At 42.3% G+C, this 26,740-nt stretch overlaps 1 protein-coding gene across 1 annotated transcript in view; it reads left to right on the forward strand.

Annotated features, from left to right (window-relative positions):
• Nucleotides 1-19,723, forward strand: part of LOC147616679 (serine/threonine-protein phosphatase BSL3-like) — a 43,399-nt gene extending 23,676 nt beyond the window's left edge. The window contains exons 8-21 of the mRNA XM_086777751.1: nucleotides 3,578-3,679; nucleotides 3,808-3,889; nucleotides 4,010-4,189; nucleotides 15,924-16,152; nucleotides 16,233-16,476; nucleotides 16,661-16,831; nucleotides 16,987-17,225; nucleotides 17,449-17,533; nucleotides 17,659-17,757; nucleotides 17,883-18,082; nucleotides 18,208-18,283; nucleotides 18,376-18,511; nucleotides 18,662-18,801; nucleotides 18,909-19,723. Of these exons, the coding sequence (XP_086633877.1) occupies nucleotides 3,578-3,679; nucleotides 3,808-3,889; nucleotides 4,010-4,189; nucleotides 15,924-16,152; nucleotides 16,233-16,476; nucleotides 16,661-16,831; nucleotides 16,987-17,225; nucleotides 17,449-17,533; nucleotides 17,659-17,757; nucleotides 17,883-18,082; nucleotides 18,208-18,283; nucleotides 18,376-18,511; nucleotides 18,662-18,801; nucleotides 18,909-18,992 (2,067 nt within the window). The 3' untranslated portion in view covers nucleotides 18,993-19,723. The remainder of the gene's footprint in view (nucleotides 1-3,577; nucleotides 3,680-3,807; nucleotides 3,890-4,009; nucleotides 4,190-15,923; nucleotides 16,153-16,232; nucleotides 16,477-16,660; nucleotides 16,832-16,986; nucleotides 17,226-17,448; nucleotides 17,534-17,658; nucleotides 17,758-17,882; nucleotides 18,083-18,207; nucleotides 18,284-18,375; nucleotides 18,512-18,661; nucleotides 18,802-18,908) is intronic.
• Nucleotides 19,724-26,740: the final 7,017 nt, after the last annotated feature.

Genomic DNA, 26,740 nt, shown 5'->3' on the forward strand with positions numbered 1-26,740 from the left:
ACTCATGAAGTGATCTCTGTAGTATAGCATCTTCGGTGGAAGAGGCTGTGTAGGCGATATCCATGTCTCTCGTGTATAGAGCTGCCATAGATCCTGTCTCAATACTCTGTTCCTCTCACTATGAGAGAGACGGATATGTGGTGCATCCCTGTCATACTGGAATGGTGGTAGATGATCCATGTCTAGGCCATGCTGTGAGAACCAATGTGTGACCTGTGCATACCATGATCCTCTGTCTCCTGCCTCAGCCAACTGTCTAGATGCCTGAAAAGCTCTGTATGATAATCTGTCCTGTGGCATCTCTCTGAATCTGTCTAGCAGGCATATAGTCTGAAATATGGCCTCTACCATCATAGGAGGCGCAGCAAACTCTGCTCGGATAATGTCATGAGGTACTGACGGTTTGCTGCGTATCATGCGTGCCATCATGAGGGCCTGTGGTCTCTCTATCTGTGTCCACCAATGGGTAGCAAGGCCTGGCGCCCATACTGCTGCTCCATACATCAATGCCGGTGTGACTAATGTGTCAAATAGCCACCCCTTCGTCCGGGGCTCCTGAAAATGCGCCTGGTGGCACTGTCTCTCTAGCATAGCCAATGCTGCATATCCCCGTGTCAATCTAGCTCTGGCTGCTGAACCCATGGTAAAGCGTGTGGCTGCTGCAGAGAAGGTAACCCCTAGGTACACGTATGATGTCACCACCTCCACCTGGCATCCTGCGAGAGTGAATGTAAGCTGACTCCTGCCCTGTCTCGATGTATGAAAGACCATAACCTTGGTTTTCCCAAGGTTCACAGTAAGACCCCTCTGTGTGCAGAAATCATGGAGTGCATGTAGATGCTACTGTAGACCACCTGGGGACTCAGACACTAATACAATATCATCAGCATAGAGCATAATATGTACTGAGGTACCTGCTAAATCAACTCCATCTCCGCCTCCCCGTGTAATGAAGTCAGCCACCTCATCAATGTATAACCCAAATAGCGTGGGGGAAAGTGGGCATCCTTGCTTCACACCAATGGTGCTAGCAATAGTCTCGGACATACCTCCTGGACATCTGACTTGCCCAAAAACCTGCTCATATAATGCATAGATGCCCCATGTCATATCTGCTGGTATGCCAAGAGACTGCAGGCGCTGAAAGAGCCTCTCTCGTGGTACTGTGTCAAATGCCTTGCGGAAATCCACAAAGCAGCAATAGAGCTTTCTCTTCCTCACTCTGGCCTGATCAATCATACATCTCAAAGTGAATACATGGTCAGTGGTAGAGAAAGCTCTCCTGAAGCCTGCCTGCCCTGATGAGCGTAAACCTGCTCGCTTAGCATATAAGCTAAGCTCCTGCTCCAGCACTGCACCATAGAGTTTGGCCAGCACGTGGCCAACCATAACCGTCCTGTAGTTGCTCGGATCGAGCATATCCCCTGTTTTGTGAATCGGCACAATGGTGTGCATCGTCCACTCCGCAGGCAAACCCTCTGCTAGTGCCCTGTTAAACAGGTGTGCAAGAAAAGGAGCTAAAGAATCTACTGCATATATGAGATGCTCACCCTGCAGGCCCATATGGTCGGCGGCCCGTCCATGCTGTAGGCGGCGGATAGCTTCCTGTACCATCGAGTGGGTAAAGAAGCTAGCTGTGGTAGGTCGAGGCTCCTGTGGCTGAGGTATAGGTGGTTGCTGTGGGGGATGGTATAGACCCTCTGCATATGTGTGCCATGTCTGTGGGTCTGCAATAGGTGTCGGGGTCCGGGGCTCTCTGAAGTGCCGCCATGAGACAGGGCTATCTCTACTCATGAAGAAATGAAAGATCTCTAGCTCCTGTATCTCTGCGAAGGCCCGCCTTTTGCGGCGAGTAAGTCTCCTCATCTCTCTCCTGGACTCCTGCTCTGTGATGGCTCCCAAGGCTCTCTGTATGCGGAGTCGTGAGTATAGGGCTCTGCACTCGTCATCATACCATCTGTTCTGGGGCATAGTCCCAGGTCTCGCAGGCTCTCCTGAGTGTACACGATGTGGGAAGCTCTGTAATGCAGCCGTGTGTAGGAGTGATGCGAGCTGGGCTGTAATGGTATCCATAGATGCCAGGGGATCCATGAGTAGGAGCCCATCCTCTACTCTGCCAGTGTATATGTCTGCCATGTCATGTGTGAAGTAGATGGTAGTGTGTGGCGTCGGTATGTGGGGGGCTGGTGATACTGGTGATCCGGCTAGTGAAAATGCCAAGTATGTATGATCTGCCCCAATAGGACGAGGTGGAATGGAGAATGAGGTGACAAGCTGTGATGCCTCCAAAGACCCCATAATGTAGTCTACCACCGTGCCTCCGGTCCGTGTATGACTCCCATGTGGGAAGCATGTCAGCCCTCCTGATCCCGGCCACTGTAGCATCCCGTTATAAATAACGAGACGATGCCTGGCTCCCAACTCTAGTAAGTGGTCCCCATAATGTCCTCTGTCTGGTCCAGTGTCCTCTGATGCCCGACTAGCCCCTATCTCCTCTGGATCCACAGGGTGGAGGATCTCCATGTCATCATAGTCATACACCTCACACTGTCTGCTCTGTGTGTGGGCATTGAAGTCGCCCGTAAGAAATACTTCCCCTAGTGTAGAATAATGCATAATCTCCTCTGACAGACAAGTGTATGGCGAGGCTCCTATCTCCTCCTCCTGTGGCATGTCCTCTGTAATGACATAGGAGGATCCTGATGGAGAAAAGTAACATAGAGCTATGTATATAACCCTGTCCTGTGAGAGCACATGTCCTCTAGTGAGCGCAGACGTCCCTTGTCCCAGAGACCCAGACCCTCCATCCGGCAGCTCTAGATCCGGGACTTGCTTTAGCGACATGGGGAGGCATTCCCACAGGTAGTGGACATCGAGGCCAGATACTCTGTCCACTTGGAGGATGACACATTATAAGTTTGGACACATGTGGCTCTTTTGCTGCCCACTATGTTGTATTTCAGGGCCTATGTAGTACGTTGGCCTTGTATTTTTCTTTTGGCAGCTAGTTTTTCTTTTTTCATGTTGTCTTGACATCCGGTTTACTCATGGATCACATGTAACATCTTTTTGGTCTTATAGACCCTTTGGATCTTTCATAGACTTTAATAACATCTCTCTCTCTCTCTCTCTCTCTCTCTCTCTCTCTCTCTCTCTCTCGTGCACGTGTTTATACACCCCTTTTATACTAGTTTCATGTTTCTCAGATAATAACTAGAGGGGTTTTTTAAATTACAAATTCTCTTTGAGTAGATCCATCTGCAGTCACAATTTGGTACCTGCCCAAAGGCAAAGCCTGATCTTCCCACCTGAAGTAGGCTTGGTCTTCACTTTGTAAGCTTGGATATATTCCAAATGTTATGAAGTTATTATCTTTATCATTGATGGTACTTCATGATCTTCTAAAAATTGGACATATGTTGCAATCAGTCTTTGAGATCATGTGAGCGAAACTTGCATGTGGTTCATTTTTGACATGGAACGGTGAATTTGTCATGAATTGGACGAGAGAACACAAACTTTATCAAGGGTTAGTATTGCAGTTACTGTGAAGAACAATTTCCTTTGTACATTGCAGCCCCTCGCTAGTGCTTATGGCCTCGCAAAACATCGAGATGGGAGGTGGGAATGGGCTGTTGCTCCTGGAATCTCTCCCTCTCCTCGCTACCAACATGCTGCAGTAAGTTCTTTTATTTAGCTAATACTTTGACTTCTCGATGATTTTACTGGAATTTTCTCAAGATGGGGTGGCTTTGTGGGTCTGATTAACGTAGATTTTACGACCATTCTCACTGTTATATTTGTCAGACATTTGTGAATGCGAGGCTGCATGTTTCTGGTGGAGCTTTAGGAGGTGGGCGGATGGTGGAGGATGGATCCAATGTGGCAGGTTAGCTCCATGCAACCTTGGCTTCTATCCACAGTTTTTGGTGGTGGATTTCCACAAGCCCAGCAATGTTAGATTGATTCAACAATGTTGTGATACGTGGCTGTTTGATGTTGAATTTAGTGCTGGATACGGCTGCTGGTGCCTGGCTGGATCGGAAAGGAGTGGTCACAAGTCCCCGCACAGGAAGATACAGTGCAGACTCTCCTGGAGGAGAGGCTTCTGCTGAATTGACTAGACGGTGCCGGCATGCATCTGCATCCATTGGAAATTCAATATACATATACGGTGGTCTAAGAGCTGGTGAGTGAGATCTGTAACCTCTCGGCCATGGTTTCTCTATGACAATTTGGTTTATATTGTTTTGTATCTTACTGATTTGTAAGCATCCAACTCTGTGTGAATTTACAATAAAAGAAGTAAATAATTATCTGGATTCTGGAATCACACTATCACACTCAAATGCAGAGCCAATCCCTCCATGGGCTAGACATGCAATCATCTTGATTCTCTCTAGATCCCGATATCTTGAGGCTGAGGCAGGAGTTTGGAAAGGGGAGGCACTGGAGACTAGACTATGCACACTATAATATGCAGGAGATAGAGACACAAAAAGACTCTCCTTGTTCGCTCACCTATGCACACATCAGGCGAAACTCTCTTTGTGTCTCTGTGTCTCTCTTTATGACTCTGTAGATGGACGCAATATTTGCCTTGAGTAGTAGATTTTGCCTCCATGTATACAGCCCTAGAGGAGGAAGAAACATGATGAGCACCACTGGTTACCCCAGCCGTATCACTCACTGGTCATCTAGGATGTGTGTGGGCCTTATTTTGGCATTTTTGTTTCCATGTTTATTATCTTCAGTATCCACATGGAACATATGTAACACATAGACTCACTATGGCAGATATCCAGGCCATCCGGCAGAGACCCATGCTAGAGCTCCTAGGATGATTACCACTCCAGCCATATACTGTTGTACTCACTGTCACTTTTGTACTCCCCCATATTCATGTATTCCTGTATCCATGTACTCATGTACCCCATTTTGACTAGTAGCATTAGCTTCCCACTCTCCCTAGTTGCTGCTTCCGGATTGTCACGTGCACACCATTCTGGTGTACAGTGACATGGCATCATTTTAGCATCATAGACATCATCAGGCATTTTATGGGCATTTTACATCAGCCGACCAGTATTTATACTATTTTATGGTATTAAATATTCAGTCGTGGACATTCAGCAGCTGGCCGACTGCAGCCAATCTGGCCGACCAGCAGCCCTCATTCATATAAATAGAGGCGCATCAGTATGTAGTGGATATCTCATCTGACTCCAGCGTTTTCAGCCTCTCATATCAGCATATAGATCAGCGCATATCAGTTCAGAAGCATTCAGCCCAGTGTTCTCCAACGCATCTCCTCCAGGAAGCTTTGGGAGCAGCATATCCAGCCAACGCATCAAGCATTCAGCAACGCATCATCATCAGCATCATCTTCAGCAAACGCATCAGTCATTCAGTTCAGTCCAGCCATCAGATCTGCAAACGCATGGAGCATCCACCTTCCCGTGTTGGAGAGCATCTGCGTTTCATCATCAGGTCAGCATAGCATCTGTTCCAAAGCATCCCTTCAGCGTTTCCTTCCCAGGAGACAAGGGAAAGATAGTGGACAGCAGTTCATATAGCATATCAGCATATTCAGCAGTATAGATCCATTTGGATCTCATTGTAACCGCATTCATTCATCTAATATAGCTGCATTGCATTGACACATATTTATCTGTCTCTTGAACATCATTAAGTGCAGTTTAGTTAGACTAAGGTTGTGATTACTATGGTCTTAACCCCTCACATGTCACATTGGTATCAGAGCGTTACAGGGTAACCAGCCTTAGAGCATGTTCAGTTCATCAGTCATTCAGTCAGACATCATTTTTATCGCTTCCGCACAGTTAAACCCAGTTCTCAAAATTTTGCAAGCTACCCTTAGGGATTTTCCCTTAGGTCTGCATTAGTAACCCATCCATCTGCATTCTTGCACAGCATATAGGGTTGCACATGGCTTGCATAGCAGTCATCTTAGCAGTCAGTCTTGCATACATGTTGCCCATGAACTCTCTGGGAAAGAATGACATCCATCATCAAAGGAGGACATAAGTTTTGGGCTTCAACTGGCAGCAGCAGGGGGTTTCTCTTCCACAGAAGAAGACAGAAGTTTGCTCCAACATCGCCTCAGGAGGTTCAGAGCTTCAGGAACGACGGAGATGGTAGGTGAAAGGTTTCCAGAGGCAGGTCAGGGGTGACTCAGGTATTTCCAGGCAGTTTAGCAGCATTTGCCATTCAGTTCCCGCAGTACATGGAGTCTTGGCTCAAATGATTTCACTCCCGCAGCAGACGGCCTCAGTCCCGGCAGCAGAAGACAGAAGGGGGCAGTGGTTCGGAGGAGAAGGATCACAGAGGAGTCGAAGGTTGCCAGGTATACCACCGAGCAACAGTTTAGCAGCGGGGAATGTCACGTGCACACCATTCTGGTGTACAGTGACATGGCATCATTTTAGCATCATAGACATCATCAGGCATTTTATGGGCATTTTACATCAGCCGACCAGTATTTATACTATTTTATGGTATTAAATATTCAGTCGTGGACATTCAGCAGCTGGCCGACTGCAGCCAATCTGGCCGACCAGCAGCCCTCATTCATATAAATAGAGGCGCATCAGTATGTAGTGGATATCTCATCTGACTCCAGCGTTTTCAGCCTCTCATATCAGCATATAGATCAGCGCATATCAGTTCAGAAGCATTCAGCCCAGTGTTCTCCAACGCATCTCCTCCAGGAAGCTTTGGGAGCAGCATATCCAGCCAACGCATCAAGCATTCAGCAACGCATCATCATCAGCATCATCTTCAGCAAACGCACCAGTCATTCAGTTCAGTCCAGCCATCAGATCTGCAAACGCATGGAGCATCCACCTTCCCGTGTTGGAGAGCATCTGCGTTTCATCATCAGGTCAGCATAGCATCTGTTCCAAAGCATCCCTTCAGCGTTTCCTTCCCAGGAGACAAGGGAAAGATAGTGGACAGCAGTTCATATAGCATATCAGCATATTCAGCAGTATAGATCCATTTGGATCTCATTGTAACCGCATTCATTCATCTAATATAGCTGCATTGCATTGACACATATTTATCTGTCTCTTGAACATCATTAAGTGCAGTTTAGTTAGACTAAGGTTGTGATTACTACGGTCTTAACCCCTCGCATGTCACACGGATGCTCCCTACTGATGTATTGTAGGGCCAGATACTTACCTTCAGTTCTTTCTTTTCTTCTCCAGACAGTGTATCAGATGTCACATGGTTGTAACTTTGGTCTCATAGGTCACTTTGGCCTTTTGAAGACGTTAATATAACATTTCATTTCATTTCTCGGTTGGCACTAGAGTCATCTATGCAGTTACATCTGGAGAGGGAGCGGGAGCGGGTTAGTTGGCTGGAGTGCCCTCCATGTCATAGGCACCATCACCATCATTATCCTCGCCAGCATGGTACTCGGAGGTAGTCCATTGGTTTGATGCACACGGCCTCTGGATGGACAGTCTTCAGTATAATCTGGACTCTCCATTCTTGGGGATCTCACAGCAGGAGATCAACCGCCATGTATATCGTGATTGGCCAACTCAGGGTGTCTTCTCATTGCCTGAGAGTGTTGAGAGTTAAAGCTGATGAAACCCCCACACGAGGATCACATATGCAGAGTATGCACCACAGGACATGTGGAAGACGCTACATGTGTAGCTGCTCGGCCTACTATGAGACTTGAGGGAGATTCCACTGCCTCTTCCACAGATGATGCAGTTTGATGATCAGAGATGCATAGGCATGTGCTTATTAGAGCTCAGGCATCATAAGGATGCATTATTGAGATAGCATACCGAGAGGCAGACCTGACACGATACTTCCCATAGGGTCATTATAGATTTCTTCATCCATCCTCGGCTTTAGAGCCCATCGCCCACACTAGTGGTCTGGTCCCTCGCCCTAGAGGGGTCCATTGTGACAGAGCTCGATCTATTTTGCGGGCCCAGCCAAGAGCATCACAACCCTCCATTGGATAGATGCGGATCTCCAGGAGGTTCTTCGACGCAATGATATGTTTCCATCACATAGGCCACATATTCTACACTTGTCTACCGCTCGAACCTCTCCAAAAACTATGAAAAGCTTTCAAAAGGACTTGTGGACCCGATGCGACCAAGTGGTTTCAGGTAATCACATGTTTTGAGGGCTCTTTGCATGGGTGGGTTGGTAAGTTCATTAGTAGATTCCTTTAGGGTCAGAGGTGAGACAAGGTATGGAACATTAGGTTGTTGATCTCTAAAGAGATACACCTTACAGGGCATCTTGTATCTTGGCATATAATATCATGTCGCCTTTCCCATGAGGAGACAAGGGATTTTGATCTAGGTATCGTTTGTTATTTGCTTGTATGTTTCATGTTGAAAATGTGGTGGGCGTGCGGGGACGCCTTCAAGGCTCAAGCTTGTACATAAACACTTTTGTGTAACATTAGAAATACCGATGGGGGGGTCATTGTGTTCCTATATAGTGTGGTTTGTTGTTGTTCATGTGAATGTTGGAATGGTTTATCAATTTGTCGTCTTGTCTTAATTCATGTTTAGATGGTTAAGTTATTTTCTTAAGCACCCCATATGAGTTACATTAGTATCAAAACCTTGCTTTCTCAATATTGTGAATTGGAAGACGGTAAAAAAAAGTTTTTTTTTTCTACTTAAACAAGGATTAAGCTTTATCGCAAGCCATTGAGACTCACATGTGGTAGAGACATTGTGAGTTCAAGGTGTTGTTTTCGGGGACTCACTTTTTGATGCAAAGGTCTTGTAGAGAGAACTGTGAGCTAAGGACCTTATGTTGCAGGACAAAGTCTTGGTGTCCCATACCACTAGAACACACCCATCGGATGTAAGCACGAAGTAGTTCAAGGCCTCGAGTCCAAGTTTGAGGAGCTCTTCCTTAGACTGACTCATAAAGTCACTTATATAGGCCTCCTATAAACTAGGAGCCAAATATATCACATGTCTAATAAGAGCTACTTATCCCCACTTAAGATGGCTTACCCATAGGCTATGGTTAACATAACTTGAAGGTCTTAACCCTGGTTAGCCTTGGGATGTAACATATTTCCCTCCTTAAGAACGATTGATGTCCTCAGCACAATAAATTTGGGAAGCGACTCTTTAGACTATGCATTGACTCCCATGTAGCCTCGACCTCAGACCGTCCTTTCCATTTGATCAAGTACTTTGAATACATGGTATGCCAAGACTGTCTAGTACGTTGATCTAGAACCAACTCTGGTTCCATTGGAATACATCTAGTCATGTCCTCGAGATTAGAGGTCTCCTCTATTGGCACAATCTCATCACCTTCACCCAGACTTTCCTTTAAACGATTGATGTGAAACACATGATGAATCTTGATTCCAGGAGGTAGTGCTAATTGGTAAGCCACATCACTAATCTTCTTTGCGATCTTGAAAGGACCACAACATTGAGAAGCTTGTAATATTTGCCAATTCTCATCGTCTTAGAGTCCTTTTTGAGATATACCCACATGCCTTCGTGTAAGATTCTCGACGTTAGTTGTTGGTTGGTGTAATATTGAGTGCGATTCTGAGCACTCTTTACGCTTTTCCTTGCAACTTTTAGCATATCTTGCATATCATGTGAGAAATCCATGGTTGATTGCAACTTGATCCCCGGTAGTCTTATGACAACGGGTGACTTTACATCCATAAATGGGCTAAAACTAGTAGCCGCATGCTTACTACTGTTATAAGCAAATTCAATATGTCGAAGATAGCTTTCCCACTCAGACTGTCTCTTGGAGACATATGTCCTCAGCATATCTTCCATGGCAATTGGTCCAAGTCAGTTGTAGCCCACGAGATCTGAGTGTTCTAGACACTCCGATGAGCGTTGCTAATAGAAAGGTATTGGAAAAGTATTCCATTAGAGGTGGATTACTATTCAAGGATGGTAAGGTTTGTGTGCCCAGTGATTTGAATGTCCAAACTTTGATATTGCATGAGTGCCATGACGCACCTAGTGCGAGACCATAGTAACATGAAAGGTTTTGTCCGTTTCGTCGTTTCGAAGGTTTCGTTTCATCTATTTTGGACAAAACGCAGAGGTTTCGAAAAGACACTTCTTATATACACATACCAAATTTATAACATAGCCAACAGAAAGATGAAGATACGTTTTTTGGGACTAGTGGGTATAAAATTCATGATTTTGGGGAGTAGGTTTTTTGGTATTTTCAAAATTTGGGCAAGAAAAGGAGAGAAAGAGAGGAGGAAAGAAACAAGTTGGAAGAGAAGAGGGAGGTGAGAAGAAAAGGAGAGTAAGTTGGAAGACAAGAAAAGGAGAGAGAGAGGAATTGTGTAGTGAATTTGGGATCCCGGTCACTAACAATCTTCTCGAGCGATCCATAAAGTTTATACGATTGCTCCACGAAGGGATGAGCCAACTTGTGACTCTTCATCGATGACTTGGTAGGGATAAATCTAGCCATCTTCGTCAATCGGTCAACAACGACCTAGATTTAATTATGGCCCCTACTTGTTCGGGGCTATCCAACTACAAAATCCATCAAGACACTTTGCCAGTTGTTCTTAGAAAATTGCAAAGGATGTAATAACCCTCCAGCTCTAAGCCTTTTGGCCTTATTAAGTTGGCATTGGCTACACTTCTGCACTTAATCCTCAACAAAGGATTTTATGCATGGCCAATGGAAATGCCAACCAACCAAGGCCAAGGTTCTATGTATGCCCATGTGTCTTGCACATAGTAACCTAAAAACCCGTTTTGCCCTCTCGAAATGGCACGAAACGTTTTGAAACAAAACGGAACTTGTCCATTGAAACGGTGTTTCGCCCAAATGTAAAGTGAGATCGAAAAAAAGAGCGAAAGTTTTTTTTTTTTGCAAATGCCATTTTTGCCGTCGTTTCCGTCCTTGTTTGCTCACCATTTGCCACTTCACACATCTGATGCTGCTTCTCGGCCGCAACCTAGTGCTCCACCTCTTCTCCTTGTCCACTTCTCCTTTTCGCTCCTTCACTTCTTCTCCTCTACGCCTCCTCTTCCTCTTCCCTTTTCCTCTTTCTCTCTCAATCAATGTTTTCGAAATTGGAAACACACTTGAGTATGTCATCTTCGAATCATCTCGAGTCCGATGGTTAGACGGAGAGGATGAACCATACTATATTTGACAAAAATGGGAATCATGTTGGTAATGCCCTTTGAGAGAGAGATAGAAGTGAGTCGTTATCTCAGTAAAAGAGATAGCACAGTAAAAGAGATAGCACTAACGTCAAGGATCTTGCTAAGGGCATCAACAACCCAATTAGTTGCTCCCTTACGGTAACGGATCTCGAAATCGAACTCCTGCATGAGGTTGACCCGAGGATCTTGCTAAGGGCATCAACAACCCAATTAGTTGCTCCCTTACGGTAATGGATCTCAAAATTGAACTCTTGCATGAGGTCAATCCATCTGGCTTTCTGACCCTTTACGTTAGGTTGATCACAAATATGCTTCAATGAGTGGTGATCCGTCCAGACAACAAATCGAGACCCATACAAATAGTGTCTCAAAATTTTCATTGCGTGGATACGAGCCAGAAGTTCCTTTTCTTGGATAGGATACTTCATGTGTGCATCTGAAAGCTTCTTGCTTTCAAAGGGTATGGGTCTCTTGTCCTGGAACAAGGCAACACCTATTGCATAATCAGTGGGTTTTGACCACAAGAGGTTTATTAGGATCCATGATTTGCAACATAGGTCTAGCTTCTTCAATGCTCTAAAACACCAATCTAGCTTGTCACTCCAAACCACTAGAGGACTTATTTTACCCTTCTTGCTTCTCACCCCTTGTAAAAGTTGAGTCAAAGGGGTAGCAATTTTGGCATAAGCCTCGATGAACAACTTGAAACAGCTAGTGAAACCAAGAAATGATTTCACCTGCCTAATTGTCTGTGGAATCAGCAATTCCAAGACCTTTCGAACCTTATTTGGATGGCAAATGCAGACTTCCCATGCTGTACATTCAATGAGAACTAGCCCTTGTTCTTCTTGGCTGAAATTTTGTTATCTTGCAAGGTTTTCAACAACCATCTAGGCACAGAGTTGGCTCCCTGAATGGCTGTTCCATATGTCTTACATGATACATCTTGTTCAACTGGAGGCATATCGTGTACAGGGGCTGGCTGAACTGAATCCCTACTAATGGCTATGGGTAAAAGCCCATCAAACATCTCCTGTGAGCCTGTATCATGACTTTTATACAAGCTGAGCATGGCTGAATTGTGAATTTCCAGAAAATACCTCTATGGACAAAAGTCGGGCGTGTCGTTGGATTATAGAGATGGTATCTTTTGCTCTCATTATTGTAGCCCACAAAGATGCATTTGATTGCTTTATCATGTAGCTTTGTTCTGAGTTGCTTTGGCACATGAGCATATGCCAAACACCCAAATGTACACATATAACCCACTTTTGGCTTTTTGTTGTATTAAGCCTCAAATGGTGTTATGGTCTTCAAAGCTTTTGTTGGGCACCTGCTCAACACATGGGTTGCACACATGATGGCTTCCATCCAAAAAGTACGAGGCAATTTCTGTGCTTTCACCATACATCTTGCCATCTCCATGAGATACCTATTCTTTCTTTCAGCTACACCATGCTGTTGTGGTGTATAAGTCATAGTGTAGTGATGTTTGATGCCCTTTTAAAGCAAATAATCCTTGAATGCATTAGACATGTATTCTCCCCTTATATTTGAGCAAAGTGTGTACTTTACATCCAAACATATTTTCAGCCATTGCCACAAAGTGTTGAAAGCATGTAAACACATTTGCTTTTGCTTTCAAAGGATATATCCAAGAAAACCTTGAGTAGTCATCAATGAATGTGACAAAGTAAAGCTGCCTTCCCATGGATGGTGTTGTAACACGCGGAAGCTCTGAGAGTCTTCTTTCAGCCCTAAACACCACTTAGAACATGCTGATTGAAAAACGCAGACAGAAGGGAGAGTAGAGAGAGAGATATAGCTGGAAATTCAGTATATTCATATGGTACAAAAAGGTACCCTAGATCTACAGCCATAGGTTGCCTTCTTGAAAAGGTGGAATACACCAAAACAGTCCTACACTAAGGACCCACTCCATAAGGGAGTGAATGAACAACTCAATGAGCACTATGCCTATTTATAGGCCCTTGGACAAAAGGAGAACTGGCCGACCAGCAGTCGGCTAGCCGACTGGACAAGATCTCATAAAGCTTGATGCGCCTGCAGCCGACAGTCCCCTGTGTGCAGCCGACAGTCCTTCAATGTCTTCCATTGTCTTGCTCCACGTCCAACACTGGCCAAAACTGCACAGCATGCTCCTAAATTCTGGTTTCTAGTCATCTTTTCTGGCTGCCCCTTTTGGATTAGCTTCTGGACATGTCCATGGGCAAACTTGCACATGACATCCCCCTCTGCTAAACTTGATGACGGGATTCCAACAAAGGGCCTATGAGAGCAAAGTGATATAATAATGTCCATGGCATATCTCATCATGGCATAGTTGTCTCACGGTACGAAAATACGATACCGTATGGGAATTTTTGGTACGATATGAAAATTTGGGATACTGTACGATAAAATACGGTTTTTTTTTAAAACACTTACAAACTATGGAGCTTCAAGCTTGAATGTGAGGAAAGGTTGGGGGGGAGGAGTCTACAATGCTTGAGGAACCAGAACATGGAGATGTGTCTCTCCCAGTTGGATCTCCCAATTGTCTCCAAAGAAGAGCTTGCATGGGTAATGCGATACCAAAGGTCTCCCAGTGTAGCGTTTATGACTAACCGTCCTTGCACAAATACGGGCAGTGCATCTAGGGTGATAGCTTAGGGACTCCTCTAAGATCAAAATGGCCTTGTCCAAATCTCCTCCCTCGTACATAACTTGAGGATTTGACTATCTAGCCTACTTATACCAGGGATCTCCAAGTGATGTAGCGAGATTCTCTCATCCTACCAATCAAGTGTACAGTACCAGTCTACCTTGCTAGATTTTTTAGGTATATTGAGTGGACACGAAAGTTGCGAAGTATTGTGGGCATTTGGGATCTTTGTTGAGCACGATTTATATTTTTTTTGTGCATTGGATTTTTTTTTTGGGGGGGGGGACCTCGTACCATATGATATCGTACGGTACGAACCGTACGGTACGAATAGGTTTGTACCGGTACGAGAAACAACCATGCATCGTGGAATGAAAAGTAAAATAGAACAAATCCAAACTATCTCACTGGAGCGATATAAAAATGTCCATGGAAATCTCATCATGGAATTCTAGGAACATGAAACATGAGAGGAGCATCGACCCCCAATAGATGGTACCACTCTCCAAAATATCAAACATGGGGCTAATGAGTATGGCCGAGAGGTCTCCCTCAGCTACGTCACATGGAAACGGTAGCATGATGGAGATGGAGCATGCCCAAGAGCTGGAGCTGATGAGGGGATCGTGGTTGACGTATGGGGGGCCGGGGACGTCGGGCACATTGGAATGCGGAGGCACGGTTTGAGGTAACTCCTCTCGGGTGAGGTGGGTCCACAGTAGCTTGAGGTGATCCACTGTATGGGTGCCCTCCTCCAGGTTCCGGAAGAAGCTGGTGATGGTTCGTTGTTGAGAGAGGAGGCTAGGGCCAAAGCTCTCTCAAGAAAGTGTCCCTGTGTCTATGGAGCTCTAGCAGAAAGATCCCTAGGCAGTGCTGCTTCGGGAGTCCATGATCTTGGAAAGTGGGCCAAATCCCTCATGGGACAGACACTAAAACCTCTTGTGGATCTCATAGTATAGTGGGCAGCGACATATGTAATGCTCCTCTATCTCAACCTATGTGTGGCATAACCGCCAAGTCTTCTTCTAGTCAATCGCAATTCGCATGCCATGGGACATGTGAACACTCGGGTAGCTCGGTTGCTGGATGAATCCATCCGCAATGAGCCTGAGGAAGTGATCTCTGTGGAAGTGCATCGGTGGGTGCTCCGAAGGTGTGATCCATGTGCAGTGCATACGGCATTAACAAACTCAGGGACACGAACATTAAACATCGTAGGGGCATTTTCAGCCATTTCGTGCACATAGTTGAAATGATAGTTGAGAAGTGCAGTCTTCTTTACAACTTTTCTGATAATGCAAAATTATAAACCAACAAGTTTGTACTACAACTCACTGGTGTAGAGGCTGAGAAGATCTAACCAGATAACCCGGTTGGTTGTCTCATGAGAGAGCTAGAGAAAAGGGGAGTCCAAACTGTACTGAAGGGTTGGGAGGTGGTCCATGCGGAGCCCATATCCTAAGAACCAAGTGGAAACTTGAGCATACCATACTCCAGGGTGGTCTCGAGGATTGCAGGGCAAGCCTCGGGTACCTGTGGGGATCCATGTGACTGATGCGATGGAGGTATGTGACTGTCTGGAAGAGTGCATCCACTACAATCAGGGCTGCAACAAACTCTGCTTGGATAATCTGGTGTGGGACTGATGGTTTGCTGCGGATTACAGGGGAGAACATCATGACCTGGGTCCTCTCAACTCGCTGCTGCCAATCCTTATTGTGTAAATCTGGCCCCCAGAAGGCTGCTCCATACATCAAGGCTGGTGTGATGAGGGTGTCAAAAAGCCAACCCTTTGTCTTGGGCTCTTGGAAATGTGTCTGCAAGCACTGCCGCTCAAGTAAGGTCAAAGCTGCATATCCCCGTGTCACTGTGGCATGTGCTGTGGGAAGCATGGTGAAGCGTGGGCCACTGAAAGTGACCAAGGTAGACATAGGATGAGACAATATCCACATGATCCTCTCTGTATGAGAGAGAGAGAGATGTTTGCTTCTTGATTTTATATTGAGCTCCTCTTTTCCATCCAAAATATATTATAAGAGTTTCTTGAATTTGTGCAGGTGTTCTACTAGATGATTTATTGATGGCAGAAGATGTTTCTGCTGGTGAAACAATAACAGCTCCTCCTGTAAGCCAAGGGTCTAATGGAAGACTAATTTATGGTTATGGACGCACAAGACCAGAAAGCTTGTCTTCCGAGGCTGTTGTTATTGGAGCTCCTGTTGTCTCTTCTATGAATGGGGATGTGGACATGAATTCAGAGAATGCTTTGTCGCAGGGTCATAACAGGTGAGCTGTATGCCATAATCTTTTACACGATTCTTGTTACATTGGAAATGGAACACCCATAACATGGAGTGGGTGCTCAGGAGACCAAGCAAGGGTGTTGAGTCGTTAGTGGAGGCATCTGCAGCTGAAGCTGAAGCAATAAGTGCAGCCCTAGAAAGGGCTCGCCAGAGCAATGGAAAATTGGAACAAAATGATCGTTTGGAGGGTGATGTTGCAGAACCGGATCCGACTGCTAAACTGCCCACTACGTCTCTCAGCAAGGTTTATCCTACCTCCATGGACAACCTTCCTATACCAGTGGATGTTCGCCTGCATCATAGAGCGGTGAGACCACTAACTTTTATTTCAACATGACTGGTTTTTAAAATTCCATATGCTACGTCACTATGATTGCAGCCATATATTTGCGACTGTTGGCTTTGATGACTAAAACAAAGATTCGAATAGATGTATTTGTACCCTCCAGGTGTTAACCTCCAGGAGTTAAGTGGGTAGCGATTGGCTGCAGGTGGTGGTTGCTGCAGAGTCTGGAGGAGCATTGGGTGGTTTGGTAAGGCAGCTTTCAATCGACCAGTTTGAGAATGAAGGACGTCGTGTGAGCTATGGAACTCCAGAGAGTGCCAGTGCGGCAAGGAAGTTGTTGGATAGACAGATGTCTGTTAACAGTGTACCCAAGAAGGCAAGCCTTCAGTCCACATATAGCTTTTGTGCTTGAATTAGGCATATTAGAAGCTGGTTCCAGGAATGCAAAGTAACAAGCACAAGCCTGTACAATTTTGTCCTTGGTATGTAGAATCCATGTGGGATAAGTTTTATCTACTGGGATCTCTGCAGGTCATTGCACAGCTGTTGAAGCCACGTGGTTGGAAACCGCCAGTACGAAGGCAGTTCATCCTCGATTGTGACGAGATTTTGGAGTTGTGTGAGAGTGCAGAAAGAATTTTCGGTCAGGAACCCAGTGTTCTTCAACTCAGGGCACCAGTGAAAATTTTTGGGGATCTGCATGGCCAGTTTGGTGACCTCATGCGTTTGTTTGACGAGTATGGGTCTCCCTCAACAGCTGGAGATATAACGTAAGTGCTGTGCAAGGCAGGAAAATGTGTTACCTCTGTTTATGAAAAGGCATCAGGAATCTCTCTGAAAGCTTTTGCTTGTGGGGCTCTTGGGGAAAGCTCCAAAAACAATCCCCTGGATCTTCACTAAATATGGGCTTTCTCTACAGTGTGTTTCTAATCTGTCTGTTTGTTTTCTCCTGGGTGAGCATGTGATATTTGATGTCATGATTTTCTGTTTCAGGTACATTGATTATCTGTTTTTGGGTGATTATGTCGATCGAGGGCAACATAGTCTTGAAACAATCACACTGCTTTTGGCACTCAAGGTAATACACAACAATGTCGGGCTTTCTGGTCGAGTTCTATCGTGTTTTGATGGTAATTCAAGTGACATGAAAGATGGTTCAAAGGTTTTGCCTTGCTGACCGAAAAAGCTACATTGATTTTGGAGGTTGAATATCCCCGCAATGTTCATTTGATAAGAGGGAATCACGAGGCTGCTGACATAAATGCGCTGTTTGGGTTCCGGATAGAATGTATTGAACGCATGGTAAGCTTTGAAGAAGCTTTAGCTCCATATGAAGATCTCGTCTCATTGCTGTGCTTTAGTGTTGTTGCTTTGCTTTTAGAAGACAGATCATAGGTTTCCTTGATCATGATGATTTGGGTCAACAGGGTGAGAGGGAGGGGATCTTTGTCTGGCGACGTATCAATCAGTTGTTTGACTGGTTGCCTTTAGCTGCCCTTATCGAAAACAAAATAATTTGCATGCATGGTGGGATAGGTCGTTCAATTAACCATGTTGGGCAGATAGAAAGTCTGCAACGCCCCATAACCATGGAGACGGGATCGGTGGTGCTCATGGATTTGCTGTGGTATGCCAGACTCCTAGCATTTGCTGCTCTATTTTGAGCTTTTATGGTGTTAGTTATACCATATTAGTTTATCAAAGGCTGGCAACATTGTTAAACTGGGTTTTCACTAGTACGCATTGTTTCAGGTCTGATCCAACAGAGAATGACAGTGTTGAAGGCTTGCGTCCAAATGCACGAGGTCCAGGCTTGGTCACTTTTGGGGTGTGTATTCATACGCACTGGTTTATCTTGTAGAGCTGCCAGTTTTTTCTGCATATTAATGTTAGGTCTCATTGATGTTCCTGATTTCACAGCCAGATCGAGTTCTGGAGTTCTGCAAGAACAATGACCTGCAGCTGATTATCAGAGCACATGAGTGTGTAATGGATGGTTTTGAGCGTTTTGCACAAGGGCATCTCATCACTTTGTTCTCTGCTACAAATTACTGTGGTATGCTCTTTTGCACAGTACAAATTATGGTGCATCTCCCCCCCCCCCCACACACACACACACAAAAACACCCACCCAAAAAAAAAACACCACAGAAAAAAAACTAGCAAGTATGCACTTTTTGTCATCAGTGATCATTTGCGTTTGCAGGCACTGCAAATAATGCAGGAGCAATTTTAGTTCTAGGTCGAGATCTGATTGTTGTACCCAAACTGATTCATCCCTTACCTCCTGCAATCACGTCACCGGAAACTTCACCCGAGCGGCATGTGGAAGATACATGGATGCAGGTAATGAGGCCTTGAGGATGTCTAGTCTTGCTCTTTCTACCTTGGAGTCAAATTTGCAAAACCAAACATTTCATGCTGTTTCTTTATCTAGTAGCTATCATTTGCAGGAGTTGAATACCCAGAGGCCCCCTACCCCGACACGTGGTCGCCCTCAGCCGTCCAATGATCGTGGATCTCTAGCTTGGATTTAAGTGATGAAAATTTATGGCAATACACCATCATGTACACTGTCGAGTCCTACAGCAGTTCCCATGTAATGCTCACATTGAACAGCCTGGAAAAGAATTTGAAGCCAATGGAAACATCAATTGGACCAGCACAGGCATGAGAATGATCAACTGCACTTGTAGTGGGGGATTAGTGAGACACGTAGTGCTTTGATCGCTTGCACCTACAAATTCCCTTTGTGCCTTGTTAAATAGAAGTGTGCCAGGCTGCAAGGCCGCATTATTTTGAGGTCTCATCTGGTTGGTCAGCTTGACATAGCCTGCAGTAATTGGAGGGTTAGTTTGCATAGTCTAGTGTTATGCTGTACCATTAATGTGTTATATGTGGAAACTTACTCCTCTTTTTTTATGTATTTGAAAGAGGCCACGTAGTTAATGTGAGGCAAAGATTCCTCTGGTAGATGTACAGGAGATCTTTTCACCTCTCAGCTCATTTGTCTATCAGATTCCTGTAGTGCTTGGACAGGTTGTAACGCATGTGACTACTACATTTTTCCAGAAACAAAAACAAAACCAGACTGATTCAAGTTGTGCCATGTGAAAGCTTGGGCTCTTCAAATTCTTCAGAAGCCATGATTTTTGTTTGAAGATTAGAAATGTGTTTTCCTGCAATGCAGCCTTCTCGGTTGAGTTGAATTTATATGTCCTTTTGTCATAAACACTATTTTTATATTATGAAGTCTCTCCTTTGGATCTGTCTTTTTTCTCGTCTTGGTTTTGCTACTGAGTGGTGGTTATCAACATTTTTAAGGCTTTTGGGAATCAAGTTTGGAAGACATCCACTTTGGAGGGTGAGTACACGGGAGCTAATATTGAAGATCTTGAGAGCATGACAATAATGTCTTGTATTAAGTGGAAGACACAGGCAACTTCATCGTCATGTCTAAGGAAGATAATGGAATGTTATTGCACAAAGAATCATACCGTCAATGGGTGTCCTAAAACAAGGTCCAAAAGGTTCTAAATGTGCAGCTGAGTTTGCAATAACGCTCACTAATAATACAATTCTGAGAGGAGACCACCCATCCCGTTGCCAGTTTACACTACGTACCTCTATTGAGGGTTAGTACGAGGAAGCCAATTCGGATGATTAAGAATGAGACAGTCGTGTCCCAAAAGAAATGGAAGACAAAGGAGGCAACCCTAAGGAAGATGATGGAATGACATGTAAAGATGATTTAGGTGTTGTTCTAATCATTGTGTAAAGCAAAGCTGTAGCATGAGGGAAACAAGGAGCTATACATCAATTAATTCAGAGGTCATGACCTCTCCTCTCCTTGACATGCTTGATATAGACAAGAAAAAGAAAGCCTCTTGAAGAGGAAGTGGAATATATTGTGGTTATGTGAGTCTATGCTTTTATAAATGAGAGTGCAAAAACTCATTGAGTCGAGCCTTGATTGTGGAAATGTAAGAGGGAGCTTCATAGGCAGAATTCAAAGCAAACAATTCACGACAAAAAGTAAGGAGATATACAAGGCAAGGCTAAGAAATCAATCCATTGGATCAAGAGTCAATGAAGGCATGGGGAATATCCCAAGCAAGTACTCAAAAAGAACATGTATGTGGGGAAGGGATGACATCCTTAGGGAATTGAGAGTCTAAGAAAATCCGTAAACCTACCTAACCACCATTATTAGAAGGGAAAGAATCAAGAAAGGGGGTGTCCAACAAAGCAATCCCTAGCAACTTCTTCCATTAGCGGTTTCTAGGTGGGAACATTGATGACACTCCATGGAAAGGAGTCGACTAAAACACATGGTTTCATACGTAAGGACATGAGGACTCTAGGATTGATACTCCATGGAAAGGAGTCAACTAAAACACATGGTTTCATATAGAAGGACTCTAGGATATGAGGACTTTAGAATTGGAATGTAAGCAAGGTCCAAAAGATTTGGACTCAAGTCGGAAACTTGTGTTAATTTGGGCCTCAAGTTTTTAAGTGAAGGATGCAATCCAGGTCACAAAGTTTTGAACTATAGCTGTAAAAACTCCTTATATTGATTTAGACTCAAGTCCAAAACTCCTCAAATGTTTCTTTTTGATGGGAATGCTCAAAGTTTTCAAGTTTGATTCTCCATAGAGTGATTCAAGCCCTAGAAATCTAGATTGGGGATGTAGGCCATGTCTAAAAGATATGGATTAAATTAAAAGCTCCTCACATGATGGTTTTGGACATGAGAACTCTTAGGATGGTGAAACTTTCAAGGTCAAACTTCCACCATCATATGATGTGATCTTAGAAAGAATGTGACTCAAGGAATAATGGAAGCTCATAATTAGGGAAAGAATAAAGTGCAACTTCAAAATTGTGGACTAGCTATAAAGATATGTATCTTTACTTGAATAAAAAAGTCAATGGTCTTAGAAATTTAGGCAAAGTATCACAAAACAATGTAGTCAACCCAAAAGAATTCAAGTGATTTAGAAAGAGATGTAAATATTGATAGAAACGTCAATCATATGCAAGAATTGGCAAAAAAGGATATTGATTAGAGTTGCACATGCCCAATGGCACACTATGACCCCTTCCCTAGAAATCAATGATCCATTTTCGTAATGTAATGCCCAAGCTTTGGCTAGCTCATGTAAGTCCATCTCCTATTATGAGCTATAACCATGGTTGTTTGGCATATTGCCAGATAGGCTACACGTAGCCAATATTCTAATATTTGGCTATGCATAAAATAGTTGGAGTTACACTCAAAAAACCAATTATTGCGGGACTCAAATATGCACCCGAACTCTTTAGAATTGACATGAAAGATGGGCCAAGATGGAAGGTATGTTACATAATTCCATTATTGGCTAACAATAGCATTGACCCAATAGGCACCTACCATAGGGTAATTGATGAGGGCTTTCATGATAGACCATGATCTTCATAGTCTATTACGAAACAATTGCATTGACCCAATATGCACCTACCATAGGGTGATTGAGGTCTCCCATGATAGATCATGGTCTCTATTGTGCTTTTCTAGTCATTGATGCTTCTTTTATAGGAGCATATAAATATAGCACTTTTAGCCATCTATTGTATAAAGAATACTGTGTTCTTCGTATCTTTTATTATGAGATTTGAATACTCGTTATACATTATGAAAGATTCTTTATCTATATGTGTTATCTTTCATATATTACATGTCTACATGTTGTTTCCTCTTACATGGTATCACATCTTTGGCTCAATACATAACCAAGAGATATACCGCACACCCTTAACACACAGCCAAATGCTGTTAAGAAAAAGTGGGACAATGGGACAAATAGAGGCCCCCAATGATACGATTTGGTATATGAGAAATGATCGCTGCTGCAGCTCCTCCCCCACTACATCAAACGTGAGAACATCCCCCAAGTGGCATCATTTCCTTATGGTGTGAATAGATTGACCCACGCTCTTAGATTGGCAACTTTGGAGCTAGAATATGATCCCTTGGATTATGATGTTGGGTGGGTGGTTGCTTCTAGGGTGGGAAACCCAAAATGGCCTTGTAAGGTGTGCGGTGACCGCATTATTAGCATGTTTATGTACATAGTTTTCTACCATAGCCTGGTCAGCCATAGCATGTTTGTGAGTAGTTTTCTCCCATAGCCTAGTTAGCCATTGGGTGGTGGGCTAATTTCTTTAGTGACCATTTTATGCGACTAGTGAGAGACTAGTTCTCACACTAAAAGTGACTAAGGACTTAAGGTACACACATTACTATATAATTAGGTGTGTACCTTAAGTCCTTAGTCACTTTCAGTGTGGGTTATGGCCCTATTGAGTGTTCAAGTCAAGAGCTTACCTGAGCCTTGTTGCCTTGCCGAAGCATGTATCGTTGGGTCTTGCCTTGGATTCGCAATCTGCAACTTCTCTATGTGGTTGCGCTAGCTTACGCTGTCACCCCATTGTCACACCGGAATGCTCCTTTGCCAAAGGGGTGAAGGGAGAGCTCTCTATGCCTAGATGGAGGCAAGAAGAGGTGGTCCTTTTCACGATGATTCTCTCTCATAAAAGGCAGGGAAAGAAGAAGCTAATAAAAGAGGTAAACTTACAATCAAACCTATTTAAACAAGCATTCATCTAGCATGTAAGAATCCAATAGCTTGCAAGCAAGAAAGAAGAGGGATTGAGCTCACAAGTAAACTATTGCAAGGGAATAATTCTTTTGTGTTGCTGATTGTCTAAAATGACTTATATACAAATTACAAGTTTTCATACTAGGCTAATCAAACTTAAAAATGGTTAGGCTTTTATTACTAGTCTTAAGAAACTATGTATAGGGAGTCTGTTATTATTTTTTATTTGACATTAAGCACATGGTAAGGTCGCTTTATATATTTCAGCATCGTCTTATAATGGATAAGTGTCTGTTTGTGTAGGTAAGATGGCAAAGATATTTACGATAGGTCGGGCAGGTGAAACCATGTTAACTTATAGAGTGGTTTTAACATATCCCCTTTCCTAATGGTGATTGCATCCTTATGTCGCCCAAGTTGATGGTAAAGCTGTTGGGGTGGAATGTGTGGATGGTTAAGGATCCATCATGAAGTTGGTGTGGCTGAGGTTAAGTGGTATGGTTCAAGACCAATAATCTGGATACATAACAAAGTGGTGGGAAGCTTGGGGTAGCCTTGATTGGCAGGCAACTTAGTGAGGCGACATGGAAGAGGCCTCTATTGGTTTTGGAAGTGGCATGTACCCTTCAACATTATTCAATAGTTTGATAGAAGTGGTTTGTACCTTGTGTTGGCGGAATGAGCACCATGACCACCATGGAATGATTGGCATGGTGAGCTGGCGGTCTGAATCTTCATGGCATGACATGAGGATATGTCCCGACCTCACATCATGATGTTGAGAGATGAGGCTTCTTCGTGGGAAAAAATGTCCACTAGGGTGAGGTTGTGGCTGAGATGCATGGGATGAATTGGAGTTGAAGCAGAGGTTACAAGCATGGAATCTCGTTGGAGATACTTGCAAGGTTGTAAGATTCCTCCCTAGCCCTCAAGATGTCCAGTTTCTTCCCCTGTAATCAATCCCCTTTTCAGAATAATAAAAGATCTTGTTTCTACCTGTTTTGGCCTAGAGAGAGAAAATGTTCTAGAGAGAGATAATTCAGTTTTTAGATATCTTTGGATGAAAAAATATCCCTTCTCATTAAAATAAATTCCATCGAAATAGAAGTTTAACAAAGAATTCCTAAGGTGCATTAGAAATAAATTATAATGTGCACAAAAGACCTTAGCCTAAGGGTCAAGATTTTTTGAAAATTTTGGATTAAGGTTCCTATGGACCAATAAGATTAATCCAAATGTAGGGAGGAGATAAATTGAAGAATAAAAGAAAAACCCCCCAAAAATGAATAAATACTCACATAAGATGAAGAGTGGACTAAGAACCAAAGAAAACAATTAAAAAACTGAATTTTGACACCTTAGAGTGGGGATCTCCCCTCATGAAGTAGGCACCTTTTTTTCTCATCATTACCCCCAATTTTAAATCAATAAAATGAGATATTTTCCCTCTCCTCTCTCCTATTTCAAAACTAGATCCAAAAAGTAAGCTGACTGACCCAAAAATGGTCAAAAATTGACCCAACTGATCTGGAAAATTCTAGAATCAGTTTGCTTGGTTAGAGGCTCACTTTTTCCTATAAATAGAAGCCTCCCCCTTTGTAAAAGCTTAATGGTGTTTATGCACTGTTACTTTACTCTTGTGTCCTGAGCCATCTACATTGAATTTCTTAATAATTCAATTGTTTTTGGCCTAATCCTCTCCAAAGTGATTTGGTGGCCACTCTTGCTTCAAACAAGAGTAGAACCCTCAATCCCTCAATCCAAAGGAGAGCTTACGAATTTTCTTACTTATTTATAAATTTTAAATCTATGGTTTTCTTAATTTTTATGTTTTGCAGTTAATTGAATTAAATTCAAATGCTACGCCTTGATGAAAAGGCCACCCCCTTCTCTTCTTTACATTCTAATCTTTCTTAATCCTAGAAAGATTAACTAAGGGATTAATTAAACTCTTCTTATTGTTTACTCTCTTGAATTTAGAAAATTATGTAGATTAGAGTTCTATAAATTTGATTTGGGTTAATTTAAGTCAAATAAAGAATGATAAAAATGAGAAATGGTCAGCCATACAAAGGAGGTTATGGTAAAATTTTCCAGAATTTTATGGAAAAGAAATTTTATTTTTATGTTATTCCAAAAGAGTAACTCCCACCATTTTTGCATCTAAAAGAAATATTCTAATTACTCCATGTACATATTCACCTATAAATATATATGGATATTACTAATATTAATAATTAAAATTGATTTCTATGCATAGAAAGATGTATACTGGAAATTTTTTTAATTATAAAAGTGTTATTCTTATTAAATTAATTTCTATGCATAGAAAGATGCATAATGAAAATTTTTTATTATAAAAGTGTTATTCTCATTAAATTAGATTTTTATGCATAGAAAGATGCATAAAGAAATTTATTTTTATTATAAAAGTGTTATTCTTATTAAATTTGATTTTTATGCATAGAAAGATGCATAAAGGATTTTTTTAATTACAAAAGTGTTATTCTTATTAAATTTGATTTTTATGCATAGAAAGATGCATAAAGGATTTTTTGTATTGCAAAAGTGTTATTCTTATTAAATTTAATTTTTAAAATAGAAAGATGTATAAAGAAATTTTATTATTATTATTATTACAAAAGTGTTATTCTTATTAAAATTAATTTTTATGCATAGAAAGATGCATAAAGAAAATTTTTTATTACAAAAGTGTTATTCCTATTAAATTTGATTTTTATGCATAGAAAGATGCATAAAGGAATTTCTTTATTACAGAAGTGTTATTCTTATTAAAATTGATTTTTATGCATAGAAATATGCATAAAGAAAATTCTTTTTATTATAAAAGTGTTATTCTTATTAAATTTAATTTTTATGCATAGAAAGATGCATAAAGAAAATTTTTTAATTGCAAAAGTGTTATTCTTATTAAATTTAATTTTTATGCATAAAAAGATGCATAAAAGAATTTTTTTATAAAAGCGTTATTCTTATAAAAATTGATCTTTATGCATAAATAGATGCATTAAAAAAATTCTTTTTTTATATATAAAAGTGTTATTCCCATTGAAGTTGATTTTTATGCATAAACAGATGCATAAAGAATTTTTATATCAAAATTAGAATTTTCTTAAATTTTATGAGTAATTGATAAATGAATAATTAAATACTCTAAGAGAGAAATTTCTATCGTTTTATATTCACACGGATTGTAAAAAGAAAATTCAAGAAATCTATCGAGATCGAAATATATTCAAAATTTATTTCTCATTGGAATTCGTTACTAATTTAGAAATAAGTTAAGTGTATATTCAAAGAAAGAAATTCAGTAAAATAGTAACTGAATTATCAAACCTTTTCGAGAAAGATAGTTCAGAAAAAATCTTATCCAACTCGAACCTTGAATCAGACTATAACCAAGACCAAACTCTTTCGTCAGTTTCGAGGAAAGAAGATGTGACCAGTTTAGAAAAATACACTCAAAACTCCCGCCAAATCTGAAACTAAGTTTGAGACCCTTCGATTTGATCTGTGGATCAAGGTTACGGAATTCGAGGAATTCTGGTATAAAATTCAGAATTCCGTTCAAGAAGTTTTGGGGATACTGATTCAAGAAATACTCATTGTATTAAAAAGAA

This window comes from Cibotium barometz, chromosome 38 (genome assembly GCF_041138505.1).
Source record: "Cibotium barometz isolate CiBa-2024 chromosome 38, ASM4113850v1, whole genome shotgun sequence".
NCBI classification, from domain to species: domain Eukaryota; kingdom Viridiplantae; phylum Streptophyta; class Polypodiopsida; order Cyatheales; family Cibotiaceae; genus Cibotium; species Cibotium barometz.